This window comes from Micrasema longulum, unplaced genomic scaffold, assembly GCF_059751315.1.
Source record: "Micrasema longulum isolate JH-2025_06_02 unplaced genomic scaffold, ASM5975131v1 h1tg001047l, whole genome shotgun sequence".
In the NCBI taxonomy this organism is placed as follows: domain Eukaryota; kingdom Metazoa; phylum Arthropoda; class Insecta; order Trichoptera; family Brachycentridae; genus Micrasema; species Micrasema longulum.
Genome location: NW_028278235.1, coordinates 84482 through 109968, shown reverse-complemented (window position 1 = coordinate 109968; position 25487 = coordinate 84482). Strand labels below are relative to the sequence as shown.

Genomic DNA, 25487 nt, shown 5'->3' with positions numbered 1-25487 from the left:
ATCTGAAATACATTTTCAAAAAAATAAGTAAGTAACATTTACAATATATTTTCTTATACATAATCAAACAGCACATTGACCATTGAATTAAAGCAATTTAAAGCGTTCCCTTGTTGATTTATATACCATTCAATGATTTATTAAAGAATCTGTATAGTTAGCCTATGCTTTTTACTTAATCTAAAAAATCTATCATCTGTCTTTGCTGCTTATTTCTGTTCCTTATATTTTTTTATTCCTTTGTAAAAATTTCTTTTAATTGTAATGTTTATAATGGACTTTGTCCGTAAATAAATAAATAAATAAATAAATTACATCTTTGCGAATTTCAAATGGAGGAACCTGAGCCATCGGACCTTTATGCACTTTTGTATTATCTTAGCTATGATTTAATTCGTAAAACCGAAAAATCATTTGTATTATTAGTTTTAGGTCATTTTACGGTTATTTTTTAGTATGTATCAAATTGAGTACAGTATGAAATTAAAAGTCAAAAGTAAAATAAAGAAGAAAAGAAAAATTCTTTTAATAAAAATAATTCAAAATCATATTATTCTAATATATTTATTTGTTGTTTTGTGAAAAATAATGTCAGCCTGTCAATATTGTTTATCTATCGATTTAAATCGTCCATCCCTATCGAGTACAAAAACGTTAAAATCGCGTCGGTAAAACAGAGTGATATTGAAAAAAACAGAGTTTTCTTTGACAGCTGCTGCCCCTAGTGACGAAAATTGTTATTAAAATTTAAACAAAATACAAAATATAATTGACCAATATTAAATGTTATATACAATTTGTTTATGTATTTTTAGAAATAAATAATCATTTTTACCATGATTGTTGTGATCCCGAATTATTTCAAGATTCTTAATTGAAAAAAGGAATCAAAACATTGTGCGCACACGAAATTGCCGAATTTTATTCTACAGTTGACATTCTACTTTTGGAGACATCTGTGACAAAGTGGTACGTCATTAAATGTTTTCACAGTTCGCTAATATTACTATAGTTTTTCATTACTAATTTAAACAATTTTCCTAAAATTAAGCTAAATGTACTTTTCATGTAATTAATAAAACGCGGATTGATTCCTTAGACTGTCAAAAAAGGTGAATTAAAAACGAATGTAAGAGGTAACCAAAATATACATAATATTATTATGTATTTTCAAATCGTAATGCTAAAAGAAAACTGCTCTTTAATATCAAATGAATGCGATCATAACGATTAATGTAGTGAATATTGATTCAAGATTACATTTCAGTGTTGATTGGATTTTTTTTTCATTCTTAGGTTATATTTTTTGATAGTCATCTAGATTATGGTTAAATGCTACGATTTTTCTCTTACCTCTAACATGCAATTTTGTTTTTTTTTCCCTCTAATTCGGCAACGATTTTATTTGATAGAACATATTTTCATTACATAATCCCAGAGTTAATCTTTAACCAAGATTGTGCATAAACATGTCATACATTGTATTTTAGGGTTCAAATTTCTGGATCTTATATTATCACCTAACAGTATTATTTTGCTTTTGATAAAAACTTGACATGCAGGTATGATTAAAAAAATAACTGTTTTGGCTTAAATATTGAATGGCTTTCAACAATAAAGCGCTTAGTGTGGTGTATTTAATAATCTAATTATTTAAGTGTTTGATACAACAATTAGACTAGTGCTTCAAATACTATATTAATTTAGTAAATAGTGTTAAACTGTATTGTGAATGACTCACTAATCTAATGAACTAAAACATTGTAAAAAAGAGTGTGATTAGAATCGTGATAAGAACGGTGATACAATTTTCTCAATGGTGTTTGTAAGATTGCTGCTCTCGCCTCAAACGTTGAAGTATATCAGTGCTGCGTCATTTTGCAGTTTGAGCAAACGTGTCAACATAAACAAAATGGCTGATTCCGGATACATGAGAGACTTCCTAAGGAGCCCTTCCTCTACGGGGCCTGATGGAGAGGTTGCCAACGTCGGGAGGAAATGGTACAGAAAAGCTGCTCACAGGTAATAAATTCCATCAATCTTACCAGTCATGTCTCATCAAACATTTCATCAATTTTACCAGTCATCTTTGTTACCATTTAAAAATATAAAATTTACTTCAAGTCGACAGTGATGTTTAAGTATGATTCATGATGAAAAATAATTTATGTTGAGGTATGGGTAATAGAACATAATAGTCTAATATTGAATAGTAAATGTGTCCAAATAATCTTTGACCATTCCATAGGAATAAAACATTTTTTGATAAATAAATAAAGTCAACGTGGAATAACAAATTCTTTTTTTTGAAACTTAAAGTACTTAGGCGGACTTATTGCTAAAAGCAATATCTTCCAGCCAACCAAAAAACAGACTGGTCAAAAGAAGAGTTGGTCAAAATTTTGTTCTAAAGAACGAAAATATATACTTTAAAAAAACCTAATTAATAAAAAATAACAGCTGTTTTTGAATTGGGAGATAAGGCTTGCACATGTCAACTTTAAAAAAGTACATTATGTCATACCTATTAAAGACTGGGGATTGTTGAATCAGATAATGAGTATGGAAGGGAGAGAAAGAGGAACCAAGGAAAGAAAAGGGATAAAAATATGTATTTAAAAAAACATTTAAACACAGGTAGTTCAGGATGCTGAGGATATAGTAATAAAGTAATGTTTCAGGCGTTTCTTGAAGGTGGCTAGACAAATTGATATTTTTTATTTAATAAAATGTTATTACAAATTTTCCATGTTGGTCAAAAAAACTGTGCTTAAATGCACTTATATCATGAAATCATGTTGGAATTCTGTAAAAAATAAATTTAAAAAATATATGCATACTTATTCCTTTTTGTATTCATTAAAGTTCTATTAAATTGCACGGACTGGGAATAAAACCTTGTTTCACTTCGGCACAATATTAAGCACTACCCAGTCGTTTAAGAAAGAAAACATTGACCTGCTTTTTTAGAATCTTTATTCAATAAAATACACACATTATTACAATATTAATACATTTAAAAAAGAAAACAAAGTATTAAAACATATTTTGTCCCGATAAACTATTAAATAATAGTTTGTCATCGGGTGCTCAGACATAAGTTTTGATTAAGAATCAAATAAACGAGTACAGACATAATATTGTATACTTATAAAATAATGAGTATATATTATTTGATCTTAGTATTTATATTTACTTATGTTTTTATTTTTATGTTCATTTAATTTATCAACGTCACAGTATAAAATGAATGAACATTATATTATGCAGATATATGGTGTCAAATATGTAAATCTTATTATCTTACATACTTAATTGAGATTGTTTCAATTATTCTTTTTTAGTAATTCTGTTAAAATTTTCTTACATCCAATTGCACTTGAGCATAAGAGCGCTTTGTGTGATAAAATTATCGCTTTATATTTTAAAATAGGGTTTTTTGTAAGCAAGTAGTGTTTATTAGTCTAAAGTGTGTTTGTAAGTCACTTACTTATTTATTTTTAATTTCCAAAATTATTTATTTTGAATGCCCAAATTATTTATTTATACCCATTACTACTTTTTCTATACATTTTTTTAAAATATAATTCTCGCCATTTCAATGACATTGGTTTTACTGGAGGTAAATAAATATATTTATATTACAGTACAGTCCCGTTTAACCGAATATCCGGATCAACCGAATCGACGAAATACTTTTTGTAGTACCATATTCCATACTGCTGTCATACAGTAAGCGTCGCGAAAAAGACTTAATAATAATTTTTAACGTGAATTGTAAAAAGCCAAAAAAATAATAATAATGATACCCGTATCAGATTTGCACTCTTGCCTGATTCCATCATCAATATCACATTTCGACCATTTTCACTCTGCTTTCATCCTTCTTCTGCCAGTTCCATGTTTCACTTCCGTGCATTGTGTTAGGACTAAACTCATCACCTAGTAGGTGGGAGGGTATGAAGGTATTAGAAGCAAACTTAAAAATCTCCATTGAAGGAGTTACTGAGATATTTGCGAAAAACTTTGAAAAAAGAATTGTGATATTTCTAATTATGCTTTACTAACTCAACGAAGAATGCCTTGTTTGCGGTTTCAAGTAGTATAATTGAAATCTGTTTTTGCAAGATTTGGAGACAGTTTTGAATTACGCTATTATTAAGGCAGGTAGGTTTTTATTTATAGTTTATTTTGACATCAATTACCAATTTTCTGTTTTTAGTGGAAATTTCTAAATTTACTTCTCATTGTTATGTCTTTTAAATTGATCCAGTTGGAAATTGAATTTGAATTAGTGTGTGATAGCCCGAAATACTCGCATCTAAACTACGTAATGACGGTGGATATTTTATTTAATCTTCTTAGTCAGCACTTCAATATATACATATAAGCCTAGTAATTTTCCTAAGAAATGAATGTGCAATAGGTTATCACTGTTTATTCTTAATAGTATGGTATGTGGTGTTTTTATATAATTCAAAGATAAATGCTTGTAGGGGGTCAGCAGTATAATAAGATGTACTAATTTATCAATGCATATAACTAATAATTAAATTCAAGCTTAATGAGGTTATATTAAATTGCATTGAAAATAACATATTAATTATATCAAGAACTTACATACCTAATTTTTTTAAGTATTTTTTTATTACAAATGTACATTTAGTACATAGTTTTTCCTCGTTAGATTTTTTTTAGATAGCTTCCTCTCATTTTTAAAAATATTTAATATATCTTTTTTAAGACTTTTTCATTTTAGAGACCATTTTTTTAAAAGATATATTTTTTTTTTTTTTTATATTTTTATTTTCTTTTATTCAGGAAACATACAGTACAGTTACAATGTTTAATATTTTACACAATTAGACTTAATTCTAATGGACCAGTGAAGTTTCCATATTAAAAAGCAATTATATGTAAGGTTAATTATAGTATCGTAGTATATAGTTACATATAGTAGTATATATAGTAGTTATATATAGTAGTGTATAGTAGTATATAGTTAATTATAGTACTATATAGTATCTTTTAGTATTTTTTTCAGTCTTATCAAGATTTTTAAATTCTGGAATTCTTTTTAAATTTTTAGGAAGTTATATAGATTTTTTTCGAAATAAGGGCCTTTTAAGTTCGGAAATTTTTCTAGGATTAGAGCTTTATCGAGATTTCTTTGTCTTTACAGGAATTCAGAGTTCAAGTACGCTAGAAATGTTATTTTTCTCGGATAAGTTTAAGTATTTTCAATATTATTTTTAAGGAATGGGTTTTTTCTGAATTGTTTTTAGTCTTCCGAAAGTTTTTCAGACTTTTTAGAACACGATTTTTCTGGGGCGCCTTTTTACGTTTTTTTTTTGCTTTTTTGAATTATTTAGAATATTTTTATAATGTCAACCGATTCTCATTGAATCACAAAGTTATCGCTTATAACCAGTCAATGGGTCGTAACCCCTGTAAAGGCCCATAATTCATTATTCTCTTCTCAAAATTGTTTTCCCTTTGTGTTGCAATAAACGTCAATCGATTTTATTTTCATTCTACCGAGTACTTTTTTTTTTATAAATATTTGAAATTTATTTATTTATAAACCCTTACGGATTACATTCATTTAACAAAATATTTTTTCTTTTTTAAATTCACATTCTATTGTTAATGATAATATTTTCAACGTCTTTTGTAAAGGTTTTCTGAGTCTTTTGTTTAGTTTTGTCTGGTAGTTTATTGTATAATTTCAGTCCCTGGTTTATTAGTCTCCACTGTCCTCGTCTCGTTTTAGAATGTTGTGTGTGATATTGTTCTAATATTCTCGTATTTTGTCCATGTTAACTACATTTTTTTTCCAATTTTTTTTCTTTGTCTACAATTACATCAGTGGTTAATTAATAATGACTTAATTACCAATTGTCTTAATGAAAACGAATAATTAGATCAATGCATGAAAATACAAATAAAGGGAAGGGTCCATTTCATACGATCATAAAAATACATACGGCTCAATAAAATTACACGGTTAAAGCACCCTCCCCTTTCCCGAAACTGTTTATAAAGACTTGTGTCTTTCTTCAGTTTCGTATATTCACTATCAATTTTTTAAAACTAATTAAGTGCGAATTGAGTATTTCTTTACAATCAAATCGCAAAAATTACAAAACATAGAAACTTCAAAAGCTTTCATTGTACCCTTCGCCACGGTATCGTTAATTTGTGATCAATCAATTACACATGGTCAGTATAATCACCTTTTTCTAGTTTCCCAGCATGGCAGTGAAAGAATACGGTGTTAGTTTCAAATTAAGAACGCGGCCACGTCCCAAATCTCCCTTCGGAAGAAAGAAGAACGTAGTAATATAAACAAAAGAAACAACGACGCAAAACCCCTACACATATAGGAAACATTAGAATAATTTGCCAAATACAACACGCACTCAAACAATGAAAGAAAAACAATTCTTTGCATTCTAAAAAATCACCATAAGTACATTAAACTATCAAGTCAATATTTGCAAAATCCTAACACAGATTCTAACATGACCCTATCGAACTCGTCCTTCACAAAATCTTAATCTACCCAGCAACCTCTCAGACCTAATTCCCCCGCTACAGCTCCTTGCGCTGCTCCTCACTTTGCTCCTCGGCTGCTCCTCACTTTGCTCCTCGGCTGCCGCCCTCTCGCCCGATGTTGCCCTCTCTGCCCACACACTGCTCTACTCGCGCAATTGATCGCACTTGTCATTTGTCTTTCAATACAATGGGCGACGAAACTGTGGCAGCGTGCGCGCTATGCATTTTTAGTATAGCTAATTATATCAATGTCATACAAAGAAATATCCATAACTCAAAAATGACGCGTGCGTCTTGTGTAAGCAATCGAAGCGTACTGCGACCGCGAGATTATGTGGCCATCCACTCGCGCTTATATTGCCGGTCCTTTGACTCGCGCTCAAAAACCGACAAAATAGGGAGCGGTGGGCACGACGAGGAGCATGACGCGCGGCGTGACGAGTAATGTTGCCACACTACGTATCTGTCTCCTTTCCTCGCTACTTCCCATGCCACTCGTCGAGTGTGTGGCAGGCCCGTTTCATTTCTCTAAAAGGGATTTAAAATCAGGAAATCAAAATGACGTAAATAGACTACAAAGACAGCAAAATAAAATATTAAAGTTGGTCTATTACCTCTCTTATCTAACAACAACTAAAGAACTCTTTTAACATGCGTCTACTCTACTACATACCGATGGTCAGAACAGCATAGATATAATACTTATAAACATTGAATTATTAATATAAAATAAATAACAAACTAATCAATTAAAAATATAACTGAACTCTTTCAACTGGAATCCGTTAAATTTATTAATAAATTAGTCATGTAACTGTAGATGAAGAACTAAAAATTGAAAAAAAATGTAGTAAACGTGGACACAATACAAGAATATCAGAACAATATCACATACAACATTCTTAAACGAGACGAGGACAATCGAGGATTGAAATTATACAATAAACTACCAGAAAAAAGTAAACAAAAGACTCGGGCAACCTATACAAAAGATGTCAAAAATATTATCATTTACAATAGAATGTGAATTTAAAAAAGAAAAGTTATTTTGTTAAAATAATGTAATCTGTAAGGTTTATAAATAAATAAGTTTTAAATAAAAAAATATAAAGAAATACTCACGGCAGGCCTTTACTAGTTCCTCCCAGCTGATTTTCTTTTTATTTCGATTGATTTTTATTAAATTATTATTATTTATTGACTGGCAGGCTAACGCACTAAACCGTACAATATAAGGCGGGCTAATCTCTACTCGATTCTCTTTTGCGTGAATTTTAACTGAGAGTAATCAGTAGCCAATAAATAAATAAAAAATAGTATGAATAAACTCAATTCACTCTCAATTTTACCGTGTCGTGTAGACGATTCGTATAAAACGGGCCAAAGGCGTAAACAATACTATTTTTTAAAATTAATTAAATATTATTATAGTGCGGCGTTTATGCGGTTGTTATACCTACTTCGGTTTTTTTCTTCCGATCATTGACTTGTTATCTCTAATTTAATTACGTTGACTTGCTCGTGTGACTTGTGTAAAAACCAATAAATCACTACATTCAATACTTCGCATCGCGTCATATTGATACTAAAAACATTCGCATTCACTTTTATAGCTATAAAATATACCCGCGAACAAAATTGCAAGCTAAGAAAGTCCAGTGCGAAATTTTCTATGATTAATGATCCACATCAATATTACTACTACTACTACCATCACGCCATGTCACCGTAGGGGTAGGCAAAGAGAATGGACCGCCGCACACGTCTATCCTGGTATACATTTCTAGCTTCTTCCACATCCATAGATCTTGTCATACATGCCCTTCGGTTATGCGTGCTTTTGACATGACCAGACTTAAGATTTTGGTTTGTCTGATCATGCCGCGTCTTCCTCGGTCGTCCTCGTCTCACGTTACCGTTCATTTTCCCCATATATACTTATTTACCATTCTTTCGTCGTCCATTAGTTCTACATGACCAAACCATCTTAGATACCCTTTCTTAATCTTAATTAAACCTGCCACAGATTTACACTCTCGCATAATTGCGTTTTTTTTAAAGGAAAGGTGTTCCTTATTACCCCCGCACAAGTGTTAAAAACATCATAGCTCTATAAAATTCACCTGCCACATTTAAGGATGTTTATTTTTATTTATTATAAGAAAACAACAGCCATTATTAACAACAAAAAAAATGTTTACAAGTAAACCAAAATTATATTGGGCGATTATAGTTTTCTATGAGCTACTCCGCATCATTCCACTCTTAAAAAAATAAAATGTTGACATACATTGTTAAGCTAAGCAAAACAACGTAACCGACGACAATGCAGGCGGTTACGCTAGCTCGCACCACTGTTAGAGTTATAGGCAAAACAGCGTTACCGCCACTATCTTAAAAGTGGAAGGTATTTAAACAATTTGGCTTCATTTCAGTATTGGCAGTAACCAACCATTATAAATCTTCTGCACAATTCACTATTTGTCGCTTACGTTGTTCTATGTCCATTATGGCTCAATATGGTCGAATCATGCTGCATTTGGTTGACCAATTCAGTGTCCTATGCACCACTGGATGCGGATGCGGATGATGACAGTATTGTCTTAATCGATAATCTTCCAATAAATAGCATAAATAGGTCATGCATTAAGTTTAGTATAATGATAATTAATTTCACCAAAATGAAGATAAATCAACAACTATCAACATAAATGATAATTTTAGCTCTTGTCTGAGAGTTTATTAACATTTTATCTCGTAAATATTATATAAATAATGTACTAATAATGTTTATGTTATTAAAGCAATTCTATAAATAGTATTAGGTATATATCTTCACTGGATCATGATGTTGCCTCGTGTTAATCTTTATTGCGTATAAGATATATTTTTACAGGTTAGGAGATAGACATTAGACATCCCTATCGTCCCCCCGCTCATGAACATGAATATATAAGAAGGGCAAGAAATATTGTAATCGGGTTGTGGTCACTCACGGCTCAAAGGTCCGCGGTTCGAATCCCACTCTACCCCAACTTGATTACCATTTTCTAATATTGAGTTATTTACAACTCGTTGAAAATGTCCCTCAAAATTAAATATTTTGGTAAATCATCAGAACGCAAGTATTTATTTTTAATTTAAAAAAAAATAATTAAAAAATTACCAATATTCCCCCATTTGACACGACATTTGGACAAAAAAAACATGTTTATAATAACATTACTAAAAATATGTAGGTATTTTATGATAATAATTTAATCCTCTCTTCTAATAATGAATTAATAAATTAGGTCACAAATATAAATTTGAATGATTTCTTTCCTTTCTGTCTATTTTTTTCTTAATTTAATTTGATAATTTTTTGTCTCTGCATAATTTTTTATTTTCAATTTCTCAGTCTCTTATTTTACACAAAAATTTATTTAAGTAATAAAGAAAAAAAAGTAACTTTCCATTTTTATTTTATGTCTCTATTTCACTTTCACACCATAGATTGCATAATATATTCTAGATTTAATATACCCACGCACAGGCCGTGTCTATGTGTATATTTTTATGTTTGAATAAATAAAGTGATACGTATAATAAAAAATGTACTAAAATGTAAACATAAAATTGTAAATAAATAAAATAAATACATTTATTGAATAAGTATTCATAAAAACGTAATTAATTCATGCATTATTTGTCATTGGTAACGGTCATAATATTGTATATTTACTCAGTCGAAAGATTTGATATCTGTATCGGAACGATAGCACTTAATCATTATAATAAAGATGATCGCAATTGATCGGATAGGCAAATTAGTGTATATTATATATTTAAATATTTATTGGTGTTTATATAAATTATATTTATTTTTAAGTAATACATTTAAGCAAACTAACTGTATTGCAAAACAATGCTTTAAGAATTATGTATTTGAAATATTCAACTCAAAGATAAAGTCGATGTTAAATGAATGACGAAGTTCAGTGCTACGGGATATCGGATATAAAAAATGTTTTCTTACGCGCGGTAAAAATTGGCGCATTGAATTGTGCCGCGAAATTTTTTGAAATACTTGCATGACGTCACTAGTTCTTCCAAATCAACCAATGATAAGAGAGTTGTAATAGATTTCCGCTTTACGGTAAGTCAACTGACAAATCAGCAGAACTCATCGAGAAGAAGGGAAAGAGAACTTTAGACGTCACACGCGAAGTAATTTAAAAAATACAAAACTTTTTAAAAAATGACAGCGCTGTTAATACGATACATTAAAATTTAAAAATATAAATTTTGGTTACATTTTTTTTACCACCTCTAGTGGGGGTAGCCGCGGTTTTGCCCACGCACCTTAAAACTGTTATTTTTAGAAACAATTTAATATAATATTATGGCTATTTTTCCTTTGTAGTAACGGTTTAAAATAGTTTTCAGCTATATTAAAAAAATATCTGTTTTCAAATAACAGTTCAATAGCTTAATAATGAATGCCTCTGAGCCGAAAATTGATTAATGTTTTATATTTTAACTACGTAATATTATGTTTAACATAATATTTTGAAAGAAATGTTAATTATAAATATATGACTGACATGTTAGATTGATGCGTTGCAATTGAAGTTATGTCGTAAATTATTCTCTCTTTATTAGGAAGTCATATTGTATAGTACAATATTATTATCTAGCCTTGACTGTTGTATACTTATATTTGGATTTGTTATTTAATAATTTCAATACCTTCGTCTACGAACAATGCTCGATTTTGTTTTTATTGTTATAATTGCCTTTTGTTTAATTTTATTAAATTATTTACGTGTCAATAATTTATTATCATTATTTTATTTTCTTTATTAATTTTAACTAGCGGACTTTTAAATTAAGAAAAAATAACATTGTATGTTTAAACTTTAAATAAATACAAAAATACAAATGGAATTGGAGTGAAATAAATAAAAGTACAAAAACAATAATGGGACTCGAACACAAACTGGCTAAATAACCCAATTAATGCTCGAAGTCCCGGGTTCGATTCCTGGCAGGGTCGATGTGATATATTTGTTTAAAATGTGTTTTGACGCTGAATACTTCAGTGTCCCTGGACTGATATCAGAAGCATAAGATGTATGCATAACATATGCTTGAGATACGCTGCATGTACACCGCAAGACAAAAAAAATTACGAGTTTACCTGCTACCGCGCCCCTTGACTTTACTGAACCCTTTTTCTTAGAAATCCTTTATCGATACCTCTTTCTTTTGTTTAATAAATTAAGGACACTATGTGTCACCTTTCTACAATATTTACATTTTAAAATGTCTCAACAGTCTTGTTTTACCCGCGTTTGAGTGAACATAACACAACAATCATGGAAAGTGCAAAGCAAATGTCGATTGCGATAAAATCCAAAATAATCACATTGTCGCAAGAAAACATATCTAATTGTGAAATATCTCGTCGAGTTGGGTATTCAGAAGATGCAGTGAGGTTTTTATTTAAAAAAATCCAAGAAACTGGATCCATAGAACGGAAAAAAGGAAGCGGACGGGGGCGCGTGACATCTGCCCGAGATGATCGCTTAATAAAAAAAATTGTTATGCGCGATCGATTTTTAACGGCACCTGAAATACACGCAGAGGTGCAGTCTACCAGCACATCAACATTTTCAGTAAAAACAGTGTCCAGGCGGCTATTGGAGCATGGTTTCCAAGCACGGAGTCCCGCAAAGAAACCATTACTCACGGACAAAATGAAGAAGGCTAGACTGGATTGGGCGAAAGAGCACCAGAATTGGACCTTGGAGGATTGGCAAAATGTTGTTTTCTCTGATGAATCAAAATTCAACCTTTTTGGTCCAGACGGCAGAAAGATAGTTCGACGAAAACGTGGGGAAAGATATCATCCGTCGTGCGTCACTCGAACCGTTAAACATTCACCCTACGTGATGATTTGGGGGTGCATGACAGCATACGGTTTAGGACCTCTAAATTTTGTACAGGGTACGATGAATGCCATTCAGTACAAAAAAGTGTTAAAAAAACATATTATTCCAACAATCGAGGACATTACGCAGTATACCGCGGACCCAATTTTTCAGGACGATTCTGCGCCGTGCCATAAAGCCCGCACTGTGAGTACAAATATATATATTTTTAAATGCATTTTGTGACCACATGATAAATAATTTATTGTTTTTTTATAGATCAATGAATTCAAGGAGAAAATTGGCTTAAAATCGTTGACGTGGCCCGGGAATAGCCCTGATTTGAACCCGATAGAAAATTTATGGGCGATTATGAAAAAAAAGTCGGGAAAAAAAATCAAAAAACATTGAGGAATTAAAAAAAAACTTAATTCAAGTTTAGGAAGAAGAAATAACATCAGAAATTTTAGATTCGCTTTACGCTTCTCTAAATAATAGAATTTTACATGTTATAAAAAATAAAGGTGAATTCACTAAGTACTAAATATTTTTAAATGTTATAAATATGTTTAAATGTAAAATACTTTAATTTAAAATAAAGCGATAAGAACCTACTTCTTAAATATGAATTAAAAAATAACATGTCTTTTATTATTCCATCACAAACACTCGACCATAAATGAACCGTTATGGGTCTCTAAGGTTCGGGTAATCTGATACCTGATATATAATGGCAATTTCTAAGTACAATTCATGAGTAAGATTTTTTATTTTAACCTTGAAATAACGAGTAGTCATCACATATGTCAAACAATATAAAAAAAACTAATTAAATATCAAGAATAATTCATTATATGTCAATTTTAGTTTTTTTTGAGAACTCGTAAATTTATTTGTCTTGCGGTGTATTTTACCAATGCGGTGCCCTATGCACCATCAGGTGCGGATAAGGATTTGATGATGATGTAATAGTTATTTTTCCTTTTTGTTTTTTTTTCAATAAAAAAAATGTCGTACCCCAAGATTCCCAAGGGCCATCACCCTTTTAATTAGCTCTGTTTTCATAGCCTCATTATCTTTTGACGCATTTGTGACGTCAATGTTTGAGCATATTTGATTGCAATCTGAATCCAAGTGGCTTATAATATATTGTGATGGCTGGTTAATATTTTTTCCTTTTTAATATCAAAATTCAGTGATGTTCCATTTAATTTGATTGTCTTATTAAATTGGTGTTAAGCTGCAATCTCTATTGTGAACCTAAAACCTGCTATGTATGCGTGTAGGAATGTCAAATTTCTCGTTTGTTATCATAAAAATATAAGTGCCGTTTCTTACTGCATAATTTATACCTATTTGTTAATTTATTTACATTTAAAACGTTGACACATTATTTATTCAGTTGGTGTCATTAAAAAAGTACAGAGCTGACAAAATCAGCGGTCATCTGTTTACTATAGTGAAATTTTTAGACAGAATAGTTGATTTTTATACATGTAAAAACAGTTGTCACAATTGTCTTCAAATGCTCTTCTTGATGCTTGGCAATCGTGATGGGAATCTTCCTCTTCGGGAAGGGTAACCTGTATTTTTTCCCCTTATCTGTTAGCGCCTAAAATTTTCTTGGGTTATCCCTGGTCATTGGACCACTTCGTTTTTATCATGTCATGTTTAATTGAATGATAAATGATTTGTTTTTAATATTGTTGATTCCCCTTCATCCTGCTGTGGATATCCTAATCAATCTTCTGGACATATCCTGTGATCTTGTCCCTTTCCCCCTCTTTACGAATACCGAATGGACCGTCTCGCTATTATCCCTGGCCCTGTTGTAGATACTGTCAGATGTACAGATCTGGTGGCTTCCAAAAATAATTTCTAGGCTTTGAAAAAGTTTTGTAACTATTTCGGCGAATTGATCATGTCCAATCAATTTTAACCCCGTCAGTGAAGAGTTCACTTTCCTCTTTTCCTCAATCCAATGAAGTGCATATAATGTGCTTCTGAATTACCTTCTTTCAGCACAAACACGCTAAGACTACCAGATTACAGAGAGCTCCTTCGGGCATAAGAGTAGGAGACTAACATAATGCGTCCTCAGAAGCGGTGTGCGGTATGTGGTGGGCAAGCTGCTACATGTAAAAACAGAATAGATGCTACCTATATATCTTCAATAGATCTGACAATTTGTACAGTAAAAATAACGTAAATGAATATCATTCCTATATTGCTGACTATCCCGCTTGGTAAAAAAATATTATTTATTTTGAGGTAGCTAGCGAAAAGTTGCTATTATATTAGGCGCTTACATAAGAAATTGCCGTTTTGTATATAAAAAAAAAGTTATGTTTTTGTATCAAAATTGTGTATTGGATTGATTGCTATACTGTTCGATATTACCTATACAGATTTGCTATTTTAATGATAGTTGATTCTTTCCTTTGCTGTGAATGTCTTGTGTGCACGAGTCGACAAATACTATGCACGAATTTTTTTATCGACTCTTCGAGGCTAATTTTTTCTCGTGTAAAAAAAATCTGAATTAAAAAAAAAATGGTTATCAGTTAGAACAAGGTCCGGCGAGTATAGGTGGATGACGGCTCCAGCTTCAGCCCTTGCAGCTTAGAGACCGTTCGCCGTGAAATTTGCGGCCGTTTTCGTAAAGTAGCCGTGGCGATTGACGACTAACCAGCTTCGGTTGTTTTACCGCGAGCTTCTCCATCAGTGTCTGCAATTCTTAACAGTATACGTACGTCTGCAGTTGAGCCAGATCTTGTGAGTAACGCCAAAACAGGGCCACCACACCGTTGCCATAAACCGTATTTTTGGTGATCGTTTTAGGCATTGTTTAGCTGGAGCCGCTTTATCCAACCACTGCGATGATAGCTCAGCATGCGCGGTCCGTCCATATATTGGATGGAACCGATGCTTCCCCAAATCAGCCATAAGTTAACTAATTTGCATATCTGCAAAAATGATTTGTTATTGGTTTGTTGTTTTAATCGTAGCGAGCGATCTTAGATGGGTTCGATGTTCATTCATTAATAACTTCAAAAAAATTGCGACAACCCTACACACAATCTTACGACAGCGCAGTTATAAAATATATAATACACCGCGCTCTGTCTGATTCTAAAATATGGAACTGCGTAAGTGTTTCAGTTCCTTTAAGGCGGACCCTCAGTACAGAATTTCACTAGTCCGCGCATGCCCAAATAGAGATCTTTAGTATCAGTGAAACCAATTCTAACAAACACATTCACGTTTATTATACATGTATTGTGACGGTTTTATAAGCGCTTAAATCGGATGACACGATGGCATTATGATATTAAACCATGAAATATAACTGAATGAATTAATGAACTGGCATAAAATTACTTTTTAATTTGGATTTCTGTATTAGTAGGCACAAATTTTACCTATGTATGTATCTAGTAACAAGTAACCGTTTCCCTAATTTCTCATTGCAGGTAACTATCCGACGCAAAGTCGGCTCAGCAAAGTAATACCTACTTTTTGATTATGATTTAATATTATTTTGTCACTTACGGCGTAAACTGCTGCTAGCTCAGTCGTAGTTTGAGATGGGTCCGCTTCCACCATTGCTTTCATTGCCTCATCTTCAACTTTTGTCTCCGGTCTCCCCCGGGGTTCATTATTGAGGTCGAAATTTCTCGAACGGAAGCGATCAAACCTCTCTCAATCAAACGTGCAGTGTGTTCGTTTGCGGTGTTGCGCCCGTACACAACATTGATACTGCGTCGCGTTAGTACCGTGGCGAAACTCGTATGAAAAAGTCACGCGAATTGTTTTACTTATTCATCAAAATTTATGAAAATATCTGAGCAACGAAAAAACAAATAACTGTCTGATTTAGAAAAATAGATAACAAGGCTTTAAAGCAAAACATATTTGAATTTGGAATCCTTCGCAAACGAATGATAGCCACTTTCAAATTGGCTAGTTTGTAAAAACGGCAATTTCGTAGGTAAGCACCTGATAAGTATTGTACTTTATATGAATACAGTTTGACAGTTAACGCGATTTTAGTACTATATAAGAATAATACTCATTATGTGTCTTTCATAAACATTATAAATGGTACATAATAATAATGTTACGATTACATGCATATGCATGTATTGCACACGTATGATGTTAGCTGATTGATTATTAATTTAGAAAAACACGGAAATTCTTAACAAGTAATTTACTATTTACGGATACCTATCTATTAATTATGTACGTTACGAATTGTTCTATGACCTTTGACGATCAATACTTGAAGTGTAAGACTGATCTTACCTTCGCGTAATTTTATCGATCAAGATAACACAGGAATCAATGTACCGATTGCAGTTCTCTATGCACTACAAAGTAAGAATAAAAGAGCGGGGAAAACGTTTTTTCACGCATTTTCTTTATGATGTGTTGATAAACCATAAAAAGGTCGTTAATATACATGGGAATTTATTTATCGATAAAAATATCGTACCGATTTCATTTATGTATAATAATAATATATATCAAAATGATAATAAAGATTTATTTATCGATGTTTTCAGATTACCAGATTTTCGATAAAAAAAGACTCGCAATAGTGTTGATCTTTGATTCCTTACTTAATTTTTATCCGCTTTAACTTCGACCGATTTATTATTTGCTACCGATAAGTTACGAATACTTTTTCATGCGCTCTTCGCTTGTTCTTCTCTGCGTTGTTGACGCAAATTTAATCAAGCAGAAGTGAGACGGGAGGAGGCTAGTGGGTTATTTACATTAATTTGTTTTGTTACGATTTACGATAAAGGTTGTCCGATCTCCAGTCGTTCACTCTCACGGTAGCCTGCGTACTGCACGGTCGCGCGACAGTAATCTTATCAAACTTGACAACATAATATATTATAATAACATTTAATACCCGGTTATCTTCGCGTAGAGTGTCGCACTTATCGCAATTTCATGCAAATAATTCTGAATGACCGATTAAAGTATTTCTTTAAGTGTGCGCTAGGAAAAAACATACATTTATTCGCGCTTTGAATTTTTATTGTGAACATGCCTGAAACTTCGCCAGTTTCGCCCTTTGTCGGCGTTTACCCCATGACGCCTCCTATTTCTGCGGAAGAACTGAGGGCAAGAGCTAATTCTTGTCCTAAAAAAAGATCATCCGTGAGTTTTTCTCTTGATGGCGACGGTACAGTTCCCGTTTACGCCGAAAACAGCATCCCCTCTGAGTACAGAAGACGTCTTTCGTCCGGTGGGAGCATGACCGGAAATGATAGAAACGAAGTAGAATTGGATGGATTCGCTGAAGGGGTAGCCACTGAACACCTCTGGCTGGACAGTCGAGACATTGGACACAGGTAATACAAATAAATACTTATTATTATTGACATAGTATTGAGATATTATCTCGTCTCTCAACATATGTGAAATATAAATCTAGGCAAATACAGTACATGACTTAAGCGTTTTGAATTCGCTATTACCCGACGTTTCTATGGGCCGGGCCATATTTTGTAAGTTGTAATCAGACAGTATTTCGATAAATATAATATTTTCTGTGATATTGTCATAAATGTATATTTTGTATGTGTGCAGATGTTGAGCCACCAGGAACTTGCCGATGTACCGGTGCCAAATAGCCCACGATAGTGGTTTTTTTCTTGGCTCAATATCTGCACAGTACTTACGTATGTATGTGCTGTACTAATGATATTATAATGTTTTTTTTTACTATAATTTACGTATATACTTGTATGTATGTGTAGATAATTGAAATTGAAATAAATATTAACAAATAAAAAAGCCTCTGAAAATCAAAAAATAAATTATAACTTGACAGATATTTCAATAGGGACCAAGCATTCTTACATAAGGGATGTTTAGGCATCTTCAGGGATTACAACCTCTCGTTGGCTGGTTTAAGTGATATTTTACCACTGTATAACGTATAATGTTCACCATTCTGCTGAACATCTACATGTTTTTAATTTATTAATCTATCTGTAGTTATTGTATTGCATTTCGGTGAATATAATATATCATGTCAAATAAATCAACCCCATTCAGTAAAGTATAAGTTTCTTTCTTTTTCTCTATCCAATAAAGTACATTAAGTGTATTTTTCTGGCTTATCTTATTTCTGCAAAAATATACCAAGGCTACCAGGTTACGGAGAGCCCGTTTGGGCAGTTTAGAGAGGAGAGGTTTACATAGTTAAAGAGGAAGAGTCTAAAACTGGTATTCCCAGTATGGAAAAGATTCACCTCTCTCCATAGACTGTTCAACTGATCAATCAATGAGGAACTTCAGCCTTACGGGAAATTAGATACAATAAATGTTTTCTTACGCGCGGTAAAAATTGGAGCATTAAATTTTACAGCAGTTTCCTTAAAATGTAAAAAAAAATATGACAAAAACGAACTACTTTTAACGACGTCACTGGTTCGTATGAATCAACCAGTAAAAAACCACTGAACTTCCTCACTCTCCCCACAGGCATAATCAACGGTAAATTTGTCCTGCATTCAGGAAGAACAAATGGTCTGTGTTGCCTAGCTCTTAAATAGTTGCTCGGTACATGTAATTTTATGCGCTCCTATATGGCTTATGGATTATAAATTACTATATCTCCCCATCCCAGAACGTCCCGACGAGACCCTAGCGAAATATGGCAACCCTAGTAGGTGTGCGGTATAATATGGTGAACAAGTTGTTATTGTAACTTACGAATATTTATAAATAAACGTAGTCATGCAGAAAGCAGCCAGTCCACAATTAGAGATATTGGTGTTATCGGGTGCAGTAAGGTCAATTCTATGTTCTGCCAAAAACAGCCAGACCGCTTTCATACAAAAAACTGTAATAATCACATTCTAAAAAATAGTGTCGATCAATTTGCAGAATACACCTACAGTACTAGAAAAATCTAACGGTAATTTAAAAAACATTAAAACTGGTCAAATACATGATTAGATTATTTTACAAGAAAGGCGATTTGCTTATGAATGTTGATAAATCGAAAGTGATAGTTTTTGAAAGGGATGAAAATATAACTAAATGTGAGATCAGTGTGAATGGAGATATTCTGAATCAAGTAGAAGAATTTGTGTATGTGGGAAGTATGTTTACTAGGGATGGAAAGACCGAGAAAGATATTTAAAGGACGGCGAGTGCTGGGAACAGGGTGAACGGCGCACTGAAATCTACTTTGGCAAACAAATGTTTATCGCAGAACTAGCAGTTCACAATGGAGTTCTAGTGCCAACTCTAATGTATGGGAGTGAAGTATGGAATTGGAAAAATGATGATAAAAGTAGGTTAAATGCTGTCGAAATATGATCCCTCAGGCGAATGTGTGGTAAAACGATGTACGATAGGTGCACAAATGTCGAGATTCGTTAACTGTGTAAGGCTGAGACATGCATTATCGACAGAATCAAGAAAGGGGTGCTGCGTTGGTTTAGACACGTAGAGCGAATGGACAGCGAAAGAACGTCTAAAAGGATCTACGATTCGAATGCTGATGGATGCAGAAAACGAGGAAGGCCGAGAAATACATGGCACGATCAAGTCCATCAAATACTCGAAGATGGACATGTCAAGAGTAGGAATAATCGGCGTGCGTGCATGAGAAGATGTATGAACGTAGAGGAAGCGAGGTCTGTATGCAAATATATAGTGATATGGCGTTCTATCCTCTCTGCCTACCCCCACGGAGAAACGGCGTGATGGTTTGTTTGTTTGTAATATATAAAAAAAAAATGTATTCATTGTTTATCATTATTTGTTAGTCAAAAACAGTCTATCTGTTGTGTAGATTTGATTTTTTTTTTATTTGTTTATTTTTTATACACATATTATTTACATGAAAATATAACATATTATTTACATAAATATACCAAATCATCTTCAGAAGATTGGGTTGGAATAGTTATAATTTGATTGATTAATGTATTTTGTTATTGTATAATTTCTTTAAAATATGTATGTATTTTAAATAATTAATAATGTGTACAGTACGAGTATATTAATATTTCATACTCGATTTTTTTTATTTTTAATATTTTTATTTCTAAGCACTCTTTATACAACATATATGTAAATGGCAGAAATGCCGTATATAAATAAATAAATAACTACAAAATACACTTTAGAAAAATACATCTTTAAATTAAGCTATAACATGAATTGGAAAAAATGCCCACAAAGACTACAGCGTCTGAGCGTGGGCCATTCCTTTTTTAATTATTAAAAAGTTTATAGCACATGATATGGTATGACATGACCATGAAAATAAAAGAAAAGAAAAATAAAAAAAAAACCAAATTAACATATGCTGAAATTACGAAAATATTATTTATTTGCAGTATGCATTTATTATTATTTTTATTTTTTTTTAAAGAATGTGTCTATCTGCTCCTTCCATGCTAATCCAAGACCTCAAACTTACTTTAAACTCTACCAGTGATTTAATGTTTTTTTTGTGATTCACTTTTTTTTATGGCTGGCTGCTTTCTGCGTAACTACATTCAAATATAGCACGCAGTTTATTATGCAGATGTGCCTAAAAACGTGCTCGTGTACATTTTTTGTGTCATTAATATAGGTCATGTTTGTAATATGTTTTATGTATTCTGCGAGGTTTGATTTGAAGTTTATGTTTTTATATTCAACGGATGATTACCTACGAGTGTACTTAGATACAGTTGATTTTATTATTTTTATTTGTAAACTTATTTCCGACAGTAAAATTTTATGATTATATTATCTCTTCAGTTTGGTTATGTTATTGACTGTTGCATAAATATTGTTTGTTTACATGAATTTAATGTAATTACTTGTTAAAAAGAAGATTTAAAAAAAAAAAATATTTACTATTGTACGAATGCAAAAGTAATATTGTGTTTCAAGCATTCGCCCGAAGGGTACGTAGGCAAATAATATGAGTTGAGTTTTTAGAGATCTATAGAGAGGTAACAATGCTCCAGACATGACGTATTTACAATTTACACACACTGACACACTTTACAATCACCGAGAAAATAGCATTAAATTCGTGGGTAATTGCCTTGTGTGGTTTTTATCATGATCTGCCAGCTAGTGTCGTTTCTATAGTAACGAGTTATACATAAATAAATTTAAACTAGGGAAATATGTGTATCTCTTTCATACATTAATGATTGCATGTGTATTGTGATTTGATATCTCTTTTTTTTTATTGTTGATGGCAACGAAATATTAACTTGTGTTATTATCTCAGATGTTGCTAATGTTTTATAAATATATATATATATATATAATTCCTCTGTACGTGTGATGTCACCGAACTCCTCCTAAACGGCTTAACCGATTTACGTGCGGTTTTCAAAGAAATGTAGATCTTTGAGCCGCGCGTGTTCGTAGATATTAAAATCTTTAATCGAATATGTAATAAAGAAGTTAGGAGCATAAATGTTTTATTTATCGATCTGCCAGGGTTGCATTCGAAGAGAATGCGTAGGCTAAAAAATTGGGAAGATGTTTTTTTTTTTTTAATATAAAAAAGTTTGAATTTGAATGTTTACAAACAGCATTAGTTTTTTGTCGATCTCAATCAGAATCTATCCTAAAATTCCTTATCATTTCTCCCAATTTATTTCTTTTCTTTGGATTTTTGGTATTATTTAAATATTATTAACTGACAGTGAATACATTTTTGAAAATCGCATTCATGAATAAAGTGCACCCCGGTTTTTTTTGTTTTTTTTCATTTATTAGGGCCTTCTACCAAAACATGATCACCTTGGCCAAAAACAAGTGACATTAATTTACAATACACCTAAGAATAACACAAATAACAATATAGACACAAACAAAAGACAGGCGAGAAGAGATGAGTTTCACATAAATTTGAAAAAAAAAAACTGTATTTGAAAATGAATTATTTTATGTTATTGAATTTAACCGTAAATAAGTACCTAAGTACCTACTTAAATTCAATATTTGAATATTCATAATTTTTAGTTTTGGAATTCAATAATTAACAAGTACCTAGGTATCTACTTATCAATAAAAAGTCTTATTCCAAGGTAATAGCAAGCAAACCGACGTTCGGGCAGGACAACGTTTGTCGGGTCCGCTAGTAAAATATATAGGAATATACTTAAGCGGTTCCAAAAGTTAATTTTATCGTAAATAGAAAGTGCATCTTTTACGCGGCGTCATTTTTACCACTTATAAAATTACTCCATGTAATATTGTGAATCCAATTATTTATATCAGAATCAATAGAGACCGGACCTCAATTGAAAATTCGGATAATTGGATTTTTTCCGAAAAATTTTTTTTTTTATTAATTACTGTATGTATGTTGAAAATCGGAGCAAAATCTGTTTTTGAAGAAAAGGCTTTTCATTAATCAAATGAAAAGGCAAAACTTTTACCTGTTAAGCGTAGCTACAAGTGCTATACATTAGTACAGTATGTACGCACTGTACTGTAAATGAAAGTCATTGCTCGCTGAACATCTCGGTCAAAGTAAGCCGTTTGACTGTCATCATCTGTTTTAGGGGAGAAAAGTCGCGCATCCGCTTGGCAGTGAGATGTTGCATGTGGTCACACCTTGGCTGACGCTCCATCCACTGCTTATGCAAATGCTTCATTAGCTGATGGTCCCATGTCTGCTTCGAAAACTTCGACATTAATGTCATCTTCTTCTTCGTCACTTTCTTCTCTCACACTTGCAATAAGTTCATTATCATTTAGACTTTGAGACCCAGCGTTTGACGAATCGCACACCACCAACTCTCCTATATCGTCGGCACTAACTTCTGAACATCCAAGAATTTTTAAAATAATGTTTCTGAACTCGTCAAGTGATATTCATGTCTCTTCTTTTGCTTTTTCTTGAGCTTGAGAATTCTGAAAGCGATTCGGATAGTCGGAATTCGGACAATTGAAGTTCTAATGTGTTTGAAAAAAGAGCTAGCGTTGGTGAATTTTCGAGATTACTCCTTATCATTCATTGCTTTTTGCCTCTTCGAGTGTTTACCTACTTGGCTAGTATTATACACTAACAACACAGTTTATAGTCATAATGTATCCTAAAACAAATTGAAGTTTCTAAAGGTTACTGTTATCTCGCGCTAATACTCAAGTATGTAAACGTAATGTATAAATAAAATTGTAATTAAATCGAACATGTAGTATGAAATTATTACTACGAATCGGGAATATTTAGGTTAATTAGAATCAGTGGTAATTTATTTATTTATGCTTTATTTATTTTTGAAAATAAACAAAACCGACGCTTTCTAAATGTGATGTTGGCGGCGAATGCTCCGGATTCCGTGGAAAGCCAGACGTACGAATATATATCTGTACTCCAGGAACTAGATATGAGAAAAAGACTTTCATGTGCGAGAAAAGAATCCTGCAGTTCTTTGGACATATTTCCAGGGGGAACTCTGATAGTTTGGAGAAAACTATCCTCCTGGGAAGTGTCGGAAGGGACAAGGTCGCGTAGACGTCAACCTACAAGATAGCTTAGCTACTGAATTATTAGATTTATCACGGACGAATGCCTACATAAGAGCACAAGACCGTTCCAGATGGAGGGAGCCTGTCTGCAGATGAGCCATGCCTGGAGTCAGGCGTAATCACCATCCTCAGACATGTGGCACGGATTGAAGAGAGAGAGAGAGCTGCTTTATTGAGTTTCTATATAATATCTAAAGAACTAACATAAACTTTCAATAACAATACTTTTTTTTTCAATATTTCTTAAGAACATGTTTTTTCAAATTCATTTGAAATATTTCAATGCTTTCTATTTCTTTAGGTAACTCATTGCACAGCTTCAATCCCTTGTACAATGAGTTTTGAGACTCTGTTTTTCTTCTCAATGGTAATCTTATCTTTTCTATCACCAGTTTCATACGTATTACTTTGTCGGTTAAATTGGATTAAACTTTTTATTTTATTTTTCCCCTTAAATATATTATGTATAAAAATTGCGACATTATATTTTATTTGTTGCTCTACTATGAGTTAACCAATTTTTTTGTGCATTCTTTCTACATTAGAATACATATTTCTCTGAGTATAATCCTCATCGTCTTATTTTGAAGAATTTTAATTTCCCCTTCATTATGTAAAAAAAATGGAAGGATATTAATTTATGTGTGGACTTATATGATTGGTTCGAAGGAAATACGAGTATATCATGATATTTATAATATTAAATGAGTTGCCAGAAAGTCTCAAATATTAATGGGTGTATTATGTAGATTTTTAGATCTATTCAATTTAGGTATATTTAGTTTAATTATTAATTGATCAAAGTGTTATACTAGTTAGTAAATTAGGGTTGATCTATAAATTTACCATTTAAACAAATAAATTATATCATGATATTTATTGCTGATATTAATTTAGTAGGTATTTTCGTTTTTACGAGTCATTCCCGCGTTTCGCCATGTTTTACTCACTGAAATTCCCCAGGCACCATAAAGTCGCGTTTGTTTTGTGTTGTGGATCGCAATTGAAATTCACTATGATTATTTTATTCTTTCGTTTGGTTCAGTCCAAACTTCGTAATATAGTAGGCTGGGTATTGAAAAGACCGCAAAACTGATATTCTTCCTGGTCACCTAACGTTCGTACAAACCCCATTATCATTCGAGAGGCGCGGGGTCGATTTCCACCAGTTGCAAGAAAAAAAATCAAAAAAATAGTTTTTCTCAATTGGTCTAGGTGTTGTGGTGTATATTTCATATCCAAGGAGGTAAATGAAAACTGCAGCACAACACCTAGACCAATTGAGAAATAAATCTTTTTTGTATTTCTTTCTTGCAACTGGCGGGAATCGAGCCTGCGACGCCAGTTTCACAGTTAGCGGTCTAAGCAACTGCGCCACGACGCCTGTCGATGTGGAATGAAGATGAATTGAACGTAGTTATGCAGAAAGTAGCCAGCTATAGAAAAGTGAAACTGAGATAGTAGCACTTTTATGACGAGAGTATA

The 25487-nt window shown here is 32.3% G+C and overlaps 1 protein-coding gene across 13 annotated transcripts in view; it reads left to right on the top strand.

Annotated features, from left to right (window-relative positions):
* The first annotated feature begins 707 nt into the window (after positions 1–707).
* Positions 708–25487, top strand: part of Nt5b (5' nucleotidase B) — a 103638-nt gene continuing 78858 nt past the window's right edge. Inside the window, exons 1-2 of one of the 13 annotated variants that reach the window (XM_088232982.1) lie at positions 708–969; positions 1678–2022. In XM_088232982.1, the coding sequence (XP_088089108.1) occupies positions 1817–2022 (206 nt within the window). In that variant the 5' untranslated portion in view covers positions 708–969; positions 1678–1816. Of the gene's footprint in view, positions 1137–1490; positions 2023–17308; positions 17843–25487 lie in introns of those variants that run through there. The other 12 variants (XM_088232974.1, XM_088232978.1, XM_088232977.1 and 9 more) reach the window with 12 other exon arrangements.